This window comes from Pan paniscus, chromosome 7 (genome assembly GCF_029289425.2).
Source record: "Pan paniscus chromosome 7, NHGRI_mPanPan1-v2.0_pri, whole genome shotgun sequence".
NCBI lineage: Eukaryota > Metazoa > Chordata > Mammalia > Primates > Hominidae > Pan > Pan paniscus.
Window position 1 is genome coordinate 109,427,438 of NC_073256.2, and position 18,408 is coordinate 109,445,845.

General features: G+C 40.9%; 1 protein-coding gene across 3 annotated transcripts in view; it reads right to left on the reverse strand.

Annotated features, from left to right (window-relative positions):
* Positions 1-16,524, reverse strand: part of RUNX1T1 (RUNX1 partner transcriptional co-repressor 1) — a 146,445-nt gene extending 129,921 nt beyond the window's left edge. The window contains exons 1-2 of one of the 3 annotated variants that reach the window (XM_003821133.5): positions 8,362-16,014; positions 8,043-8,186 (exon numbers count right to left, since the gene is read on the reverse strand). In XM_003821133.5, coding sequence (XP_003821181.2) covers positions 8,043-8,186; positions 8,362-8,482 — 265 coding nt within the window. In that variant the 5' untranslated portion in view covers positions 8,483-16,014. Of the gene's footprint in view, positions 1-8,042; positions 8,187-8,361 lie in introns of those variants that run through there. The other 2 variants (XM_003821125.5, XM_034966333.3) reach the window with 2 other exon arrangements.
* Positions 16,525-18,408: the final 1,884 nt, after the last annotated feature.

Sequence of the window (18,408 nt, forward strand, 5' to 3'; positions counted from 1 at the left end):
CCTTTTGCCTAGCTCAATTTTTATTTTAACCTTGGTTTTATAAAGATCTATTTTATCACGGACTCCTCTGTTCAAAAGACACCCAGCTAGAAAATCAAATATATAAAGCAATTTATTATAAAAGCAGAGCTATTCTGCTTTTATGGTGGTTAGGGGATGGAAGACCCTGTGCCCAATCTGGGTACCCTCCATCCCACCTCCCAACCCTGAGGCACTCCACAGGACACAGCTGAAAAATGTCTGGTGAATTCAGAAGTTGAAGCTTAAATCAAAATGCTTGATATTCAAGACATTTATGATCTTTCTGCTCTCATTTCCCACTCAACACCCAAGGGCCCTTTTTGCTGCAGCCACAGTATTAATTTATTCTCTCTCCACCCCTACTCCACCCCAATACTCCTCCAAAGGTCTTTTCCACATCTAGGCTTCTGCACTCCCTATTCCTATTGTATAACCTACCACAATCCTATTACAATAACTTTGCCTTGATGAATCCTACCTGTCTCAAGACAAGCTTAAATTCCAATTCACACCTGCCTCTAAAATCTCACTTGCTGCACCATTTAATTGGTAACTGATCAAGCTCCACGATCTATGTAGCTATTTAATTTGTCCTGAGTTTATCATTCAGTGGGAACTGAGCCGACTACCTGCTTGTGTCTACACCTAGCACACAGCTTTACACATAGAAAACATTTACTAAATATTTATCCATGTACTTCAGATTCACTCCCAAGAGTAAACATTTTACTTTTCTATCAGATGCTGTAAAAGGTGTCTTTACCATGGCTACCAAAACAGCATGTGACTTTCTTTATAAGTAGTCAAATCAGGTTTAATGGGTTGTTCACATTTTATTGCTCTTCACCTATATTTTCCTCCAATATTTTATACCTGCTCTCTCGAGCCAACTCAAATCTTAGGCACATCAATGGAGACTGATCACATTAACTCTTCCTTTAGACATGAACTGACCTACCTACCTTTATTTAAACAAAAGGATGAGAATTCATTGTCCACATTTGTTTCTCATCAGAGGTCAAATGCGGAACTCATTTCTAAATAAATCTAGCTGAACCGGAGAATGAAAATGTGTGACAAGTGGGCAAAGGAGCTGTGGAGTAAAGCACACTCCTTGTGTGACACATGATAAAAGTTACAAAAGTTACAGAATCCCAACAGTCACTTAAAAAGAACACTTTCACAGGAAAGGAGGATTACTATGTCAGTCTGATAAACACCCAGTTCCAATCCCAATATCATCTGCTGTTCTTCCCAGCTGTGTTTGCTCATCACTGTGAACATAACATATGCATAGACTCAGAAAATAAGCTATTAGTCTTCCATGACCTGTCTTACAGTTCACATGCCCCTGTATCTTGAGGTTAGGGAAAGGGGTATAGTACTTCTAGTTTAAGCTAGTCTAATCAACTTCCCAAGACTGCATTTAAAGCGCAGCTTGTACCATGCTTATAACCAGTGGGGATAACTTCCTAATTTCTGATACTCCACTTGTCAATGTGCATTTGAAGTATTTTCCACAATACAGCTGTGCTATTCCCCTGGCACCATGATCTGTGCCAACCCTTTTAGGTACCATTATAGATCTGCTTTCCTAATATTAGGCTCTGGTCTCCTCACTAAGTGTTACTAGGTGGATTCTCCAAAAAGTCTAGTGGAAGAGTCCTCCCAGATACTCTTTATAATAACATCTCACAGCTAGTTCTCTCTCCTAGTGCTCTAATTATCTCATTACGTGGCCATGTCTAGCTCATTACTGCTCTGACACTGTTTCCCTTCATATTATCGGTGGCCACCCATCTCTTGAGCTTCTTTAGACAAATTACCATTACTGCTGCTAATATTTTATCTAATATTTCTCTGACATAATATTCAACCCAGTTAGTACCAACTACGAGTTCACTGTATATATACGCTTAAGACATTCTCCTTTGTGGCAAAGAACTTCAATTTGACTTCCCATTGAACTCTGAATACCAATGCAAAAATTTTCTACAGCCTATGAAGCAACAGTGCTTCCTCTGACATCCATTTCTATGTCAGATGAAAATAATATTACTTCCAAGCCAAACCAATCCCTGACATCCTAGTAAACAGTAAGTTTCCACTGTCATTTTGGATGATGAGGAAGTGCTCACCTTGATCAAACCAGAAGAATGCCAATAACTCTTAAGTTCAAAAGAAACCCTAGCCTGGGTTTACTATTTATAACCACCCAAATTAGAATCAAATCTCTAATAATGTCTATATTTTAATCACCTACATCAGTTTTACAAACTAAAGTACAAAATCAATAGGTAATAATTGAATTATTTAATTATTTTAGAAGCAATAGCAAACTATTTCTTCAGACAAAAAGAGAATTGTTTAGTCTTTCCTGAGATCTGATTCCTAGCCAGATGATAATGTGCCCATGTTCAATTAAACAAGCTACCAGGTTCTCTCCAAAAAATGGCTTAAAGAGGTCATTTTCTAAATTTCCCAAGTGAAGCGAGTCCCAACTTTGAGACCGGGGGTATGGTGAATGCCTGCTAAACACAAGCAACCCCATCCACCTCAGCCCCTAGCCCCTCACTCCCACCCCTAGGCGCTGAGTTCATCATCTTGTCCAGTAACTATGAGGCGAAAGCATAAAGGCAATTTTCCTTGGACAAGACCCAGACTCTTTAGTTCCCTCCTCACTACATAAACAGATTTATTCCTACATCATTCACCTCTGAAAAAGGAATCGTAAAAACAAAAATTTCAGACAATCATCTAAGATTTAGGATAGCTATGGAAAGAATGGCTCCCTAGTCCATAATGGCTCTTCTTTATGATGGAGAAGACTGGAATGATAGTAATATTCCACACTGATCCCTTTCCCAGTTAGATGAAGATTTATAGTGTCACCCACCCCAATCCCTGAATTTAAAAAAAAAAAAAAAAAAAAAAGCTTTTTTTTTTTTTTCACTCTCCTAACCCTGGGAAAGCCCCAAAGCCTACTTTCAGTATCACACAGAGACTTGTCCGTGTGAGAGTTGGGAAGCCTAAGAATCACCAAGTCTGCCCTTCGCCTTCTGAGAAATTTGCCTGAGGGCTGGAATGCACCCCAGGCCACCCAGCAAGTCAGTGATTGAACTGGAAAGGGAACTTCAGTTTGCCTATTAGTCAAGCGACTGCACACAGACACCAGGTCCTTTTTTTTTTTTTTCTAATACGGAGAAAGCTTTACACTATGAAACTAGTTACAAACTCTTTTTTTCCAGCAGTAAAGGTGGTGTACAAGTCCTCTAACCTTATCTTAAGAGGTAACCAGGAAGTTGAACCTGGCCAACTGGGAAATGCTGAGATCAAGATATAATGGAGTGACCAACTAGGAAAGGAACAAGACTCAAGAACTAAGGACTGGGCAGAAAATCACTCCAGCATACTGGATAAGATCAACAACGACAACAACAAAAACAGATTAAATCCTCATGGCCTCAGTGCAGTGTAGAATGAAGGTATTCTGATGCAGGAACAGAATTTGGTAATAGAGAAGCCTGGATCAGGTGGTACTGAGGAATATAGACTAGCACACACTTGTGAGTATCCAAGGATATGTCAGCTAGAAGCCAACTCTGATTCCTAAGTGGGGGTGAAGAGGGGATAATTGAAAGAAAACAATGGATGAGTAGAAATGGCCACTGAGGAGAATATGCAGCCAATTTTTCAGAGAATAAGGTCCTAAATAATTACTAAAGCTCAGGCACAAAGTAAGTCATAAATTTGGGGAATACAAAGAAACCTCAATTTTCTAAATTGGGGCAAAAGATCAAGCCAGAAGAGTAACTATGGCAAGAGTCTCAGAGCAATGGGCTGGAGTTCTTTGAAATGAAGAAAGTGAAACACTGGTTAATCAATTACTTAAAATCAGTGATGAGAATGTATGTGAAGGTTGGTGAAGGACAGGCTCATAGTAGGTCTCTAGTATTTATCAATTCCTCTCCTCTCTCCCAAGACCAACAACTAAGTAGCAGCCCTCAAGAGCCCTGAGCACACTTAGAAGTGTCTGTGCCCCAGGTGTTAAAAGATTAATGAACCCAGTCAATCACATTCCCCAAGGCACTTAGAGGTGCTTAGATTGCTGGAGACACAACGGGAAAACTTCACATTTGTGCCCTCTGCATTCCTCTTCTACAAGATCTATATTCTAAAGGCCCTATTCATCCAAATAGTGATTTGCTTTAGAGGCCTTGATCGATATGAAACCGACCAAAACAAATGCCTGCTTTATTCCTTCATGAATTACTTTATAAAGGTAATCACAATTAGAACTATTAAAGGAGATGATTTTAAGTTGGTATCTCTTGGTCCTTGAAAATATTAGTAGTTGTAGGCAACATTGACAGTTTTAAGCTCTTTCGAACAAGCAGGTCTTACACTTTAAACATCAACCATGTGACATTACTTTACCAGTAGTTCTGATGTAAGAGCCTGGACATGATTTCATCAAGTATGAACATTTCAAAAAGAGGCACAGGAATCTCCCCTGTTGGTGTCATGTAAGGTACCGTGGCTTCAAAAACAACTCTCATTAGAAGATCACATCCCAAGTGAAGGGATTATGTCTGTGAATAAACTTTTTGTACACTGATATGTGATTCAGCATCTTTTCTTAAAAGTGTCAGAAACTGGTGCTATATTGGAGGAAATAGCCACATGATGCCCAGCTCTCTTTAAGATATGCCAGCATGACATGCCATACTGAACTGTTCTTTGGGCTTGAAACTGGAAACTGCATTCCTTAAAAGCATACTTCTTTGGTTGGTTCCATACATGTAATTGCAAATACTCACATTCAACATTGTTCTTCAAACTACCTCTTCTTTTGAGTTGGTGTTTTAGAAGAAACACTGCATTTGTTAATATCAAACATGCTAAGGTGTCACTGTGCCTGCCTTCCCCTTTATACATTCTTGAAATATTTTGAGTTTATCTGTGAAGAGTGTGTCTAGCAATTCACATGTGAAGCCACAAACTCAGCTAATTGATCCTCAGCAGTGATCAGGTCTCACCCCAGACAAATTACTATAGCCACAAGTCCACCAAACTGCAATCCAAAGTTGAGTCAGTATTGAACCTCATCCAAATTTCACCAGTCTTCCTTCCTTCTAGTTTAATTCTCTCTGCCCATGTTTTATATGGATAGCGTTGCCATTCACTTTCTTGTTATAAGGACGCAGTATTATTTTTATTATGATTATTTAAGACATCTTAAGAGTTTCCTTTTTAATTAAAATTAGATAATTTTAAAAGAACATGTCTTTCCTAGCAATGTCACTAGTAAAATGCATCCAATTTTTCTCTACGTGGTGCTTTCCCTGTCCATAAAACTTATTTGATTAGCAGTACTATAGAAGCTAAAGCTTTTGTATGCAGGCACTCAAGCATAATTTAATCATTTTATTTAAGCATGGAAAAGATTATTCTGAAAGCCCTATTAGTAAAATATCCCTGATTAGTTTAAACTTACATTTGCAGGTATATTAAAGGTAAAATAAATCTCGGAATGCTCAGTATGCAAGAACAGTGTTAACTTTGTTACAATAGTCCGGCAGTAAGTTAAAAATTGTAGTATTAGAGAATGTAAGGAATAACTATCTGATTTTCAATACATGTATTTAAACAGGTTATTTTAAAATAAATTTTGTTTTGTGTGAACCCCTTTTTATTACCAGGATTTTCACCTATGGAAACCTCTTTTATAGTCAAACAAGATGAGGTCTTAATTGCATACTACCATTTATCTGCTGAGGATAAAAGTGCCAACAAATGAAAATGCACATTAGGCAAGAGATTGTCAGAATAGAAAATTTTTTTTTATTTTTTTGTTTTTTTGTTTTTAAATAACCCACTCACATTAACAAAAGACTGCAGTAGCTTCCAAATTATAGGTTGTTATTTTTAGTGGAAGTAGTTCAATATTCATATTGGAGCAGATGTAGCAGTTTAACAAAACAGCTCTTCAAATCCTGCACAAATTGAAAACAGGAAAACTGATTGCATTTTCTCTTATCACTTTCCTTTTCTGAATTGACACTTTCGGCCTTCTGAAAATTTACACATGGCTTTCATCTCAACAGCACCTGCTGATCAAATAGAAACCTAACATTTTCATGAAAATTGTATAAAGGACTAGTTTTGTTCTAAACACTGTAAAGGGCATCAGTTGCCTACTTGATGGCAACAATTGTCATGTATAAGTCATAGTCATAATAGATTTATATTTTCATAAATTTCTTTAACATAAAAATATGTTAAGTCCCTTCTGGTTTTTTTTTTTTCATATTCACTCTCTGTATGGTTCAAATTTCTTTGACTCAATGTCTGCCTAATACTTAGTTTTGTTATTTAAAGACTATGCAAAATGTGTGAAAGGGTAAATTACACCAAGATAACAAATACTTAGTATTTATCTGCCTTTGCTTGAAATACACATATTAATCTATATAAGTTATTGTCTATGCATGCACATGAGTGTAAAATACATACATCTCACTTTGTATTCAACCCATTATTGCTTCTCGGCCTTTTGGCTAAGATCAAGTGTATTCCACCCACTAAAAGAAAACTGGAAACAAAAAGTCAGAGTCAGGCCCTATTTTTGAAGGGAACTTACACATTATTTTATGAGATATAGATTTAGCAGGTGCCTGGCTGTTTCAGTACCCTAGACTGGAAAAGAATGAATGTCACTCATGCAACAAACTGGTCACCTAAATAGTGACTGACCACTCACTGTAAATAACTCCAGGTAAAGGTAAATCTTGAAAATGGGTATCCTTCTATATAAAATATGCAAGATCTATGGCTAGCATGCTTTTCATATTTTTAAACATGCTCCACATATTTCTCTGTAACATCCAATTCGGGGTAGAATTAAAGATGTTCCTAAGACATGCTATCTGCTAGTTTCTTAGCCAAAAGAGCTCTACCCTTTCTGAAAGATTCCAGGCTGTCCTTTTCCATTCTGTCTGGGTGATAAGGTAACCTGAAGGCAGAAATGACATACAGTAATATATGTGCCACTCTGGCCAGTTGGTCTGTGAATTTCAGTGTTTCATCATGCTCACTGAGGCAACAGCAAACCTGAAATGTCAATATGTTCAGTCAATGGAAGTAAAATAATGGGACTCTATTGTCTTACCCAATCGATCTGCTGCTGTCAACAAGGAAACATGCCCCCCTGGCTTTAAACAAATTTTAATTAGGCTTTTAGTTACTGGCTCATATCTATCTATCTATGAAAACACCTATTTTGACAATGTGTAGAAGGCAAAACAACCATCTTTTCCACTTTTCTTCATTTTAAGAACCTTCTAAAGTTGATATTACAATGTTTCAAATACTTGTGAGTCAATAAGACATGTTTTCTCCTTTTTTTAAACTAGCTCCAACCAAAAGATTTCATGGTTCAAATCCAAAATACAAATCTACCTAACAGACTTGTAGTGATTTTTTTTTCTCCTCTAGGCTGAGTTGAGCCATACTATAAAGTCAACTAATTCCATATTAAAAGTAGGCTTCATTTGCTTTTCTTACTCATTCAAGTACCGTCAGCATCAATTTATCACGCATTTAAAACAAGTCACACAAAACCAAACATTAATGATCAATCCCAAAGCCTTTACCCTCTTTTCTCAGTTCATCAATCCTAAATGCAAGGGGTAAACGAAACTCCTGTTAAAATCAGGGAGGTGCATGGTGCTGAGAAGGGTAGGGGGTTGTCAGGGGAGAGGAAATAAGACATTTTAAGTCATCCAAATTGCACCAAAGTTCTCTAGCCCTTCCTTCCACCAAAAGAGAGACAGTCTCACCTTAAAATAAAAATGAACTAATCAAGTTGTTAAGCAGCTTTGTCTCTCCCTTCTTCATCTAAAGGCTTCAGCGTCCAGTCAATAAATAATCTATTGTTCCCCCTTTATCGAGTCTCTTTAAACCTATTCAGACTGGCAAAACTAAACCCAATTAAAGATAAGGCCCTCCGGTATTCTCACCTCGGTGAGTCCTGTCTGGATAGCAGAGGTGATGGGAGATAGCGTCAAGGCCAGGGGTAGATGCCTCCTCCTCACCCCACACAACAAAAGGCAGATTTCTCTTTCTCACTCTGCTAATCTTTAAATGTAAATTCTCTCCGCCAGCTAAGAGGAGCGACAGATAACATGTTACATCTTCACTTCTCCTGGTCTTATCGACTTCTGAATCATTTGGAAAGGGAGAGAGGGAGAGAGAAAAGCCGCCTCCCCACGCCCCCCTTCCTCCTGGCCACCCCTCCTTCCTCCCTGCTCGCCTCCCTCCCCTGTTCACGGAGATTACCTTCTGGCAAAGGAGCGCGGGAGAGCGGCCGCGGCCGAGGCGGCACCCAGACCGCGGCTTTGTATTCATTAAACACACATTGGAGCTTATCAGAAGTAAAAGCCTTGTCAGGATGGCACATTGTGTGTGAGTGAGTGTGTGAGCGCAGGAGGGAGAGGAGAGAAGCCAACGTGCATCAGGGTGATTACAATATCAGCAGGGCCCAGATGGAGGCAGGAAAATAAACAGAGGGTGCGTGTGAGACGGAGCGGGAGAGGGAGGAAAAGTGGGAGAGGGAGAGAGAGAGAGAAGACAGAAAGGGACAGGCAGGAGGGAAGGAGAGACACAGGCAGGAGGGAAGGAGGGATGGAGGAGGGGGCGGGGGCTCAGACCCCAGGATGGGGCCAGAAAGTGGGGGAGAGCTACCCTAAGGCTATCTGGGAATGAGAGGCAGGCTAGAAGTCGCCTGCATGCCCAAATCTGCCCCTACCACCCAAAGAAGGGAGGAATCCAGCAAACTGTATTTCCCTGCTCCAGGGCTAGGCTGGAACATGTTCGAGATTCTGTCAAGGTCAGAGGAGGATCAAGAGCTCTCTTTTGGCAGAGCCTAAGGAGACAGTCGCCATCTCACCTCCATCCAAATAGCCACATTTTGCAAAACAAACCTACTGAGTCTATAGAGCAGTTAAGCAGCCTTCCAGACCAACCTCAAGTCGGAGTTCTTGTCCCTTTCTTTGCTAACCCCAATACTCCTAAATTCCAGCCCCTGCACATTCACACACTCAGAGATATAAAATAGCTTCTGTCCCTGAACTCTAATGTGTCCCAGCTGAAGACTCCTGCAGCCAGCATCATTGTGATAAGGAGGAACACTTGTGATTGGTAGCCACAGGTGACTCTTAGAGACCTGCTCCACCTCCAGAAATTGTGTTGGGGGAGGAGGCTCCTTATGTGTGCATCTGAGAGTCTATTTTGGAGGTGGGAATCTGAAATTGAGGCAATCAATCTCGGCTTGAGCTGCCTCATGGCTCTTCACCCACCCAGAGCCAGAGAATCAATCAGAGAACAAGCAAGGGCTAATGCTCGTCCGTCAGTCCAGAGTTCATCCCCCTCCCCAGCAGGGTCAGGAAGGAGACACACCTGAGTAGTCCCTTGGGAGTCCCTTTTCACTTTTAAATACACCCATCAGACAATGTGAACATCTGATCAGCTCCTTAATGGAGTGCAGATAATGCAGCAAAGGAGGTTATTTTATTGGGGGAGGGGAAGTATTTGGTTGTGCTGTGTTTCAAGGCACTGAAGCTTGGTTAAGAAGCTCTCACTACAGCATCAAGAGTGAGTTCAGAATGAAGGAGCCAATAAACTACACAATTGTTCATGGTGTGCACTGTAGCCCTAGCTGCTGTGAAACTTCAGGTTATAAAATAGTTTATGCATGGGGTCTCCCTAGAAAGGAATAAAATGGGGATGAAGGGTAAGGCTAGTGAGTAGAAAAAAAACAATAGCAAGAGAACTAGCCCCTGCCTTTTAAGGGAACCATATTTTAAGAGGCCCTTTAGAAAATGAGGAGAAGCATTGTTTAATCAGGCACTCCCCTCCAAATCACTTGGCCAAAAATCGGTTTTATGTATAGTTGAGCAACGCCCCCTCTCCCCCACCCCACCCAAACACACACACACCAATGTTCCAACCCCAAGAATAGAATTAAAAGAAATTTGATAGGTAACACAAAGTGAAAAAAGCTGGGCATAGGTGGGGGAAGGGCATGTGTGAAAATCTTGTCATGCAATGAATGTCAGATAAAAAGGGGTCTGCCACAATCCTCCAGTAATCCAATAATGTGGAAAACCTCATGGTATCACTGAGACAAGAACAAGGTAATATTTCTCCATAAATCTTCAAAAAGTGACCAGGTTCAATAGTTAGAGAAGGGTGCAAGGATAGGAAGTAAAACACTTGGCTGGCTACATTACAAAATCCAGTGAGCTTTAAATGGGTGAAAATCTGTCATTCTTACATGTTTTAAATTTAATAACAGATTTCTAGCGTATCACTTTAGCTCTCATAAAAGGTCACCTTTCACCTTTTCTCTAGCTATTCTAGAAAAATGCATTCAGAGTAACCGAAAGCAACCACACATACCCCCACCCTTTATTGCATTTTAGTTAGATCAGCTTGGACACAGACTACATACAAACACCTAAAAATCCAAGAAAACTCCAGAGGAAGAAAAATACAATTTACAAGTGCCCCCCTGATTTTTCCATTACATGCTCTTTTAAGAAATGCTATTTAAAAAAAAAAAATTGCATTACTATTGCTTTCAAACCCAGAAAAGGTTTGCTTTTTTTAAAAGGGGCATCCCAAATACTAGAGGCATAAAGAAATCTGTTCAAAAGCTAATCTGCCAGTGGTCTTATTTTGTAAATGCACAGTATTTCTATTAGTACCTTGTTTGTTCATTGACTTTTGGCTCACAGTTATAGAAAAGATCAACCAATTCTCAAATGGGAAGAATCCATGACTCTCTTCCAAAGCAAACACTTTGCTGCAAAGCTTTCAATTAAAAGAAAAAAAAACAGCAATACAATAATCAAGAAGTATAATCACAGAAGAAGTGTAAAACAGAAAGTGGTTTCTATAATCACAGCTGTCTTAAAGTCCAGGCTAGAGACTAGAAATCTTAATTTCAACTAGTTCTTTTCTTAATAATAGGTTACCTTCCTATAAAAGGAAGAAGTCCATCTGCCCCAGGCAGATAAGTTTTGAAGCATTAATTCAGATAAAAATCTAGCATTTTCTTTCTTTCTTTGAGTATGTGAATTCTAGTGTGCTATAATGTGAGAATTCCAACATATGACCATTATGGCATAATATCTCATTGCTCAGCTTGTCATTATTTCATTTGTAATTCTTATGTTAATTATGTTCATAATTACTATAAACAGATGTGGTAGACATTCATGTGACCTTTTATTGCAGAATGCATTCTTCACTCATTTTGCTTTAATTTCTCATGGATACAAAGCTGAAATGCAGGAAAAAGAAAAAGCCTTTCCAATTTTCCAATGTTTTATATGCATAAGCTAAAACAGAACCTACCTTCTACTTCATCTGCATTTCAGAATATCATAATATTCTTAATGTTTAAGCTGCTTTATACAGCACATTTCTAAATTGCACACTGAACCTCACTGCTGCTCACTAAATTGTAGCTATGGATGCCAAACAAAGGCTAACATCCATGTCTAAGTTGTTTGTCTTTTTTTTAATATCAAAGGTTAATGCAGCAGAATTGTGCTTCAAAACCAAGTGCCTAGCAGCTACATAGCGATTTATTCACTCAGAACTCAACCATCACCCTCTTTACATAAAACGCATTTACAATAAAATCAGTATGGATTTCATTAGCTGAAAACCTCCTCGAATTTCATTTCTTTGGCCCTAATCTATAATTAGTCTGGACAGACAGGTGCAAACCCTTCTCTTCTACAGATGGCTACTGGAAATGGTGCAAAGTAGCTCCTTCTGTTTAAACAACACAGAGATAACCTGCTCTGTCTTATCACTTACAATTACCTCCATTAAACTGAACTAATGTTTGCTTTAATAAAATGTTCACTGTTCTTTAAACATTATTTAGGAACTCTTATATTAATGGCTGTGGAAAAAAAGTGAAGTTGGAAGGTGTCTCTAGATAATAATAAATAGCTTATTCTGGATAAAATGTTCCCACTGACAGATAATACTTAGGTTCACAGAGGTGTTTTAGTTGATTGAATATTTGTTATTTTGCATAAATAGAGTCAAATTTGATTTTTAAAAGGCAAACATAATTTAACAAGTTGGGGGAGACAACATTTTTCTTGAATTTAGAAAAAGAATAAATTTTTTTCTTATAGATTTTAAGTTGTTATTAACATGTAGAAATTAAAATCCTTATTTTCAAAGGATATGTTAACTTAGTTTTATGCATTTAACTTCTGATAGATTATTCTCAAAGTTGAATGAGTTCATTCTTTCAAGGCACATCTTAAAAATTAACTATGAATGTAAGTGCACTCTGCAAGCACATGGTTAAAAGCAACTCCATTCCATAATAAATAACTTCTATAAAGCCAGAGCTCACTTCTCCCTGCTTCTGCTATCAATAAAGTCTGTGGATCACTATATGATGAATAAGGTGTCCATAAAACAAAGAACCTTTAAATGCCCAAACAGCAACAAATAAATACCCTTTCTCACTGAACTTACATAACTTACAGTAATAGACTCCGGCAAAATGCAACTGACTCCGTTTTTTTCACATGCAAATCCTGCAGGTGCCAATTTTTCAGACTGCTTTGCTATGAAGGGCTATGTTGCCTGCATAAAACCTCAGTGAAGAAGGCTTTGCATTCAGTGCCTGTCAGCTGATGTTCATATCAAAGAAGTGAGAAACAGGATTTGACAGTGAAGAATGTCCTAAACTGACAACCACTGACCAGCATTCCTATTGGAAGCATTTCTTTCTTGTGATCCTTTTTCAGTGTTTAAAGAAATGCAAGATTTTTTGGCTACGGTTCGATTTGACAATAAAATAAATTATAATGGCACCTTAAATTTGTGTAGTTCTTCGCAATTTATGAAGTGCTCTTTTATCTACAAATATTTAGACTAACACTTCAATGGGAGAGCACATCATCAAATACTAACATCAAGAGCAATATTTTACTCCTCTCAGGAAAAGAAAATTGTGCAAATATTAAAAAGCTGCAGTCCCATAGCTGCAAAAATACTGTCCTTGCAATTTAATAGTGCAATGTATTGTATTGCACATAGAATGATTTTTATTAGAAAGGACCTTTTAAAGATCATTTTAACACAAATTATTAGCAGGTATTAACGGACCACAGAGACTAAGTCCACAAAGGAAAATATCATTTCAAAGACTTCTAGTCTGCTTTGAGTTGTACAAACATAAAAGAAAAAATAGACTGTTTTCTCCACTGCTTTTATTAGGTATAAACTGGACACTGGAGAAACTGAGTATTGAAATTCTCCCATGCAATATTTAGCTTTTCAAATAAAGTCACTGCTATCTAGTTTATAATAAAATTATTAATGACTGAACAAAAATATTTAATAAAAAGTTAACCTCAGTATTTAAAAAGTCCGTTTTTATGCACCCAGTATAAGACTGATTGGTTGTTTTGTTGGAATTTCATCTTTTAAAATAATAAACCAACAAAATATAAAATGCTGAACACAGCACAAGAAATAATGGACTTCAACTTCTTCAGCATCCATCCTGGCTGCAAAAAAAGCCCGGATCAAACCAAGATTCCCTGATTACTATTGGGTGAGATTGTCAGACTTATCTGAAACAAACAAACAAAAAAATCAGTAAAGGAAAAAAACGAAAATGAAATCAAATAACCCTATCTTTATTATCTGAAAATCACAATAATATTACAAACTAGACTTTAAGGATAAAAGAGGGGGAAATCCACAGAATTATAAATTTGCTTCTGTGTATACACATCACAGCTGACATAAACACTCAGGTTGGGGCTATGTTAGTTTAAGAAACAATGGTGTTTGGTGACCTTTTCTAAAGAATTGTGTGACAGGAGAAACTGGGCACAACAGAATACTCACATGGTCAAGGCAAACGCTGCCATAAACTAAAAGGAGGCCCCCAACACTAACAAACCGTTTATCACAGAGAAGCTGGTCAATTTGTATTCTAGGGAGTGTGGACTCACTGGGCACAGACCCAGTTCCACTCCTGTTCTATGCAAAGGAGGGCAATGATAATAAAAGCTACTGAGTGCACTTAAAAATGGTACAGATGTTGAAAAGGAGACTAGGAGAGGGAAAAAAATCCCTGTAAAACACATTTCAGTTCACACAGAAGGTATAAGGAATGCTTTGGTCAGAAACCTGACCTTTATCAGGAGATAAATCAATCTGCAGCAGCTGCGGACAGCCATTTATATACAGGCTCTGGGCAGATTAATTAAGAAAAGCGAAGTTAAAGATTCAAGGGGCCTCAGAGTTACATTAAGCACATGAAGTTTGTCTGGAGTGGCCTCTCCAGCTCTCCTGGTCTTCACTCCCTCGCTCTGGCCTCGGGCACTATTCTGCAGGACCTCCTCCACGGGAATCCTAGCTATTCCTTAAAGCGACCTTCTGCAGATTCCCCCAGGAAGCAGCAGCCAGGCTAGGGCACGGTGGAATTTGTGGTGCCCAGTCTTCAAGGGTTTCTCCGTTACGCTTTGCAAGGAATGAGACCATGGGCTGCACGGCCACCCAGCCAAATCCTCCAAACTGAAAGGCCTTTTGGGGGAGAGGGGGAGGGAAGGCGGCTATTTTTAGTAACAGTTGTGGCTCACATCCTACTTCCCGGAATCATAGTACTCAAACTTTTCCAAGGGTTGACCGCCCTTACAAAAAATAAAAAATAGCACGTTTCAAAAAATGGATTTGAGCGCCTTGTGCTGACCTAGCCGTATTTGCTCAAAGCACCCCAGTCAGCGCCAGGTCCCCCCCCGGGAAAGAGGTCTGGGTGCGCCAACCAACCCGGTCCTTTCAGGTTCGCAAAGAGGGCGGTGAGCGGCGGGCCTTGGAGCGCGTCTCCACTGGCCCGGGGGCTTCACCAGAGGGGTTTCTGGAAAACGAAAGGAATTATCCGGACGTGGCTCCAAGTCTGGACCCCTTCGGGCGGGAGCTACAGGGCACAAAGGTTGTGCTCCCCACTCAGAAGAAGCGGGCACCGAGTCGGGGCCGCGACGGGAACACCCAGGAGGGCCGGGGCGGCTGAGTCCAGAGCGCGCAGAGGTCGGGCGGGGACGACTCTCCCCATCGGCCCCTGACTGCGAAGCCCGGGACCAGCCCCGGGCGGGAGCCGCCGTCCGCCCGCTCACCCAGGAGCTTCCCAGTCCAGCACCCCAAACGGCCAGGAGTAACAGGGAAAGTTCGCAGGCAGGCGCAGAGCGCCTGGGTACCTCTAAGCAAACCCCCACCCTAGTTGCAGCCGGGTCCCAAAGTTAAGATCCCGCCTCTTTACTCCTTAGGGCTAAGTTTTCCACCATCAAAACAAGTCTTTGCTTCCAGTTTACAGAAAAAGAAAAGAAAAAAAAAAAAAAAGAAAGGAAAAGAACAAAACCCACGATGCGGGCATAGGGCCACCTGCCAAAAGAACTGTGGGCACCTCGATCGGTTGTTTTGTCGGGGGAGAAACCCACTCGTCATCTTCCTGCTCGCATACCGTGACTATGGAGAGGGAAGAAAAATTATTTTTAAAAGACAGTGTGGGGAATATAATAGTAAAAACTGCATCCTCGGCTGACCCGCGAAGTTCAGTGTCATCGCAGACCGGAGTCACCCGCGATGTTCCTCTTTGCCCTGGTGCGTAGTCCTACCCTAATTGAGCGACAAGTACAGCCTGGAGCCTCGCGGTCGAATAATCCAAACGAAGATGACGGTCATCGGAACAGTAATTAATAACAGTCAGGGGCCCGTCCCCGCCGCCCGCCCGCCGGCCAAGCCCTCCCGCGGACACTTACACTGCACAGGGCCGGAGAGTCCCACCATCCGCCACAGGCTCCGAGCTGCAAATAAAACTTCCCGTCGTCTCGGCCGGCCCGCGGGGCGACGGGGCGAGGACGCGGCGCGGCTTCCCTCGCGAGGCCAGAGTGTCCGCGGCCACTCGCCCACGCGCGCTCGCCACGAGGCCGCGGAGTCGCGCCGCGGAGCGACTACGGCCGCCCGGCGCTGCGCAGAGAGAGCTGCCGTGCAAAAAGCCCGGGGTCGGGGACGCCAGCCAAACGCAACCTCCACGCAGAGCCCAAGACTTGCGGAGCTCTGCTCCCCTCCTCCCGCCTCCCTCCCTCCCTCCGCTTTTCTGTTGTTGCTGCTGTGGCAGACAAATGTGATGTGGGGCGCAGGGAATTGCCACTGTCACAGGCGGCGTCTGCGTCTCCCTCGCCCGCCCTCGCTCACTCTCGAGGAAGGCGACGCATTTATCTGCAGGGCGGCCGGGCGTCCGCAGGGGAGCAGGAGCGCCGCGCGCTGTGCGCCGAGAGCGCCCGCATCAGGCCGGCTCCGGCGCACGCTCGCGCCAGGGGCGCCGCGGCCGGTCGGGAGGGAGGCGGCTGCGCGGCCGCTACCAGGTGCAGGGGGGAGGACCCGCGGCGGGGCGGGGGGGAGGTGGAGGTGGGAGACATCTGTGTTGTGCAGGGGTCACGGAGGTCAAGTATATGTTAACAATGGGCAGGCCCGGCACGCTAGGGCGCGCGGGCTGGCGGGCGGCCTCTCTCCCGGCCTCGCCCTCTCCCATGCAGGCTGGACGTGGGGTTGGCTCCCTAATGATGCCTTCCCGGGCCGCCAGCTCTCAGGCGGCCCGAGTGCCCTGCAGTAACCCAAGACGACCACTTTCCCCGGCCATCTGGAGCGCTCCCGGCTGCCCTGCCTGTGTCTCATCACTGGCTGAAGAGACAGCTCTGCTAGAAATCAAGCCACTCTCAGATCTCCTCTCTAATCCCCTTCTGTTAGCTGATTTCCAGACTGACTATTTGCTTTCGCATTAGATAATAGCCTTAGAGAAAACAATTATCATTTTCTTTTATTCCCTTTGTTTTTCTACTTCTCCCATAGTATACCATTAAGAGGGACGGCTTTCTATCTCAGGTTTTTGTTAGATGTGTCCCCCTCCCCCAGACATTAATATCAATACTTGGGGGCAGTGTGGGGGGTAGTCCTGGAGGAAAAGATAGGGTGAAAGAATTCCAGATATTTCCAGAGTAAATAAATAATCTCGGTGAAGAGGACTGACAATTTGTACAGAGCCAAAAAGGGCTTGAATAATAATGAAAATATTAATATGTAGGTCAAATATGATCAGATAATGGCTTGCAATGATAAGTAAAATGAAATCTTTTAAAATTACTATGGAACGGTACCCTGACTGCAAATGTTATTGTATTTAGTGGAACTATTTGAAATCCTACTCTGAACCATGTTTTCTCCAACTAGCCTAAATCAATGTAAGATGTCCTGAATACGTGTTTTAAAATCTCATTTTTACAAAGGAAAAAAGGCATCAGATAGAGTCTGAGTCGGTCTGATGCAGTTAAGAACTGATGAGACATTTGTGGGTTTTATTTTCTGAAGTGGTGTTTCAAATATTTAATAGTGAGTAAAATCCCTTCCCCCATCCTTTTAAACCCAGCTGGAGCTTCCAATTCTGAAGTCTTTTCAGACTCTACTAATTTTTAGCAATTCATTTCCAGAAAACACTCATTGTACATTCTCCCCTCTCCTTGGGACATTTGTCTAATGAATTATAATAGATTAATGAATTGCAATGTTAAGTCTTGGTATTTGATATTATGATGCTCTTAATTTGAATCTCATTTTATCAAGGTGTACATTCTATAATAATTTCTGTATTACAGTTCTTTATATTTTGCTATAGTCGCAAATCTTAACAGCATGAATAATCTTAAACTATAAAATTTTATGTACACCATACTAATATAACTCCTTTGTGTAGAAAATTATGTCAAAGCTTACTATTGTTCTTAAAAGAATAAAATCATGTTGACATTTTATTATTCTATTACCCGTATTATCTCTTCTGTCCCCCAAATTGAAACCAAATAATTTGGATTCTGGAGGCATATAGTCATCTTTATTTAAAATTTAAAAAATGATACCTGAACCAGGAATGATTCTTGTGAAATAGTGTTACTTCTAAAATCATAATTTAAAATATAGAAAAAGTAAATCAGCAATAGTTTTATGATATAAAAAAGCAGGGACAGAAATAAAATAGAAATGTTAGCTGCATTTTTCTTCTGTCTGTAAATTGTGCCAGTGTAGGTGTAAAATTATGGTAGAAACTTTGAATTTCTAAATCAATGAAAAGTAACTTGCAGGAAATCAAATCAGAATTGTACACAATCAAGATACATTCATGACACCAAGGCATATTTTGTAAGATGCCACAAACCTTAAAGGATCTTCCTTTTTGCTAGTCATACTTCTGGAAAAATAATGATCATTCTTTAGTTATACTTCTTA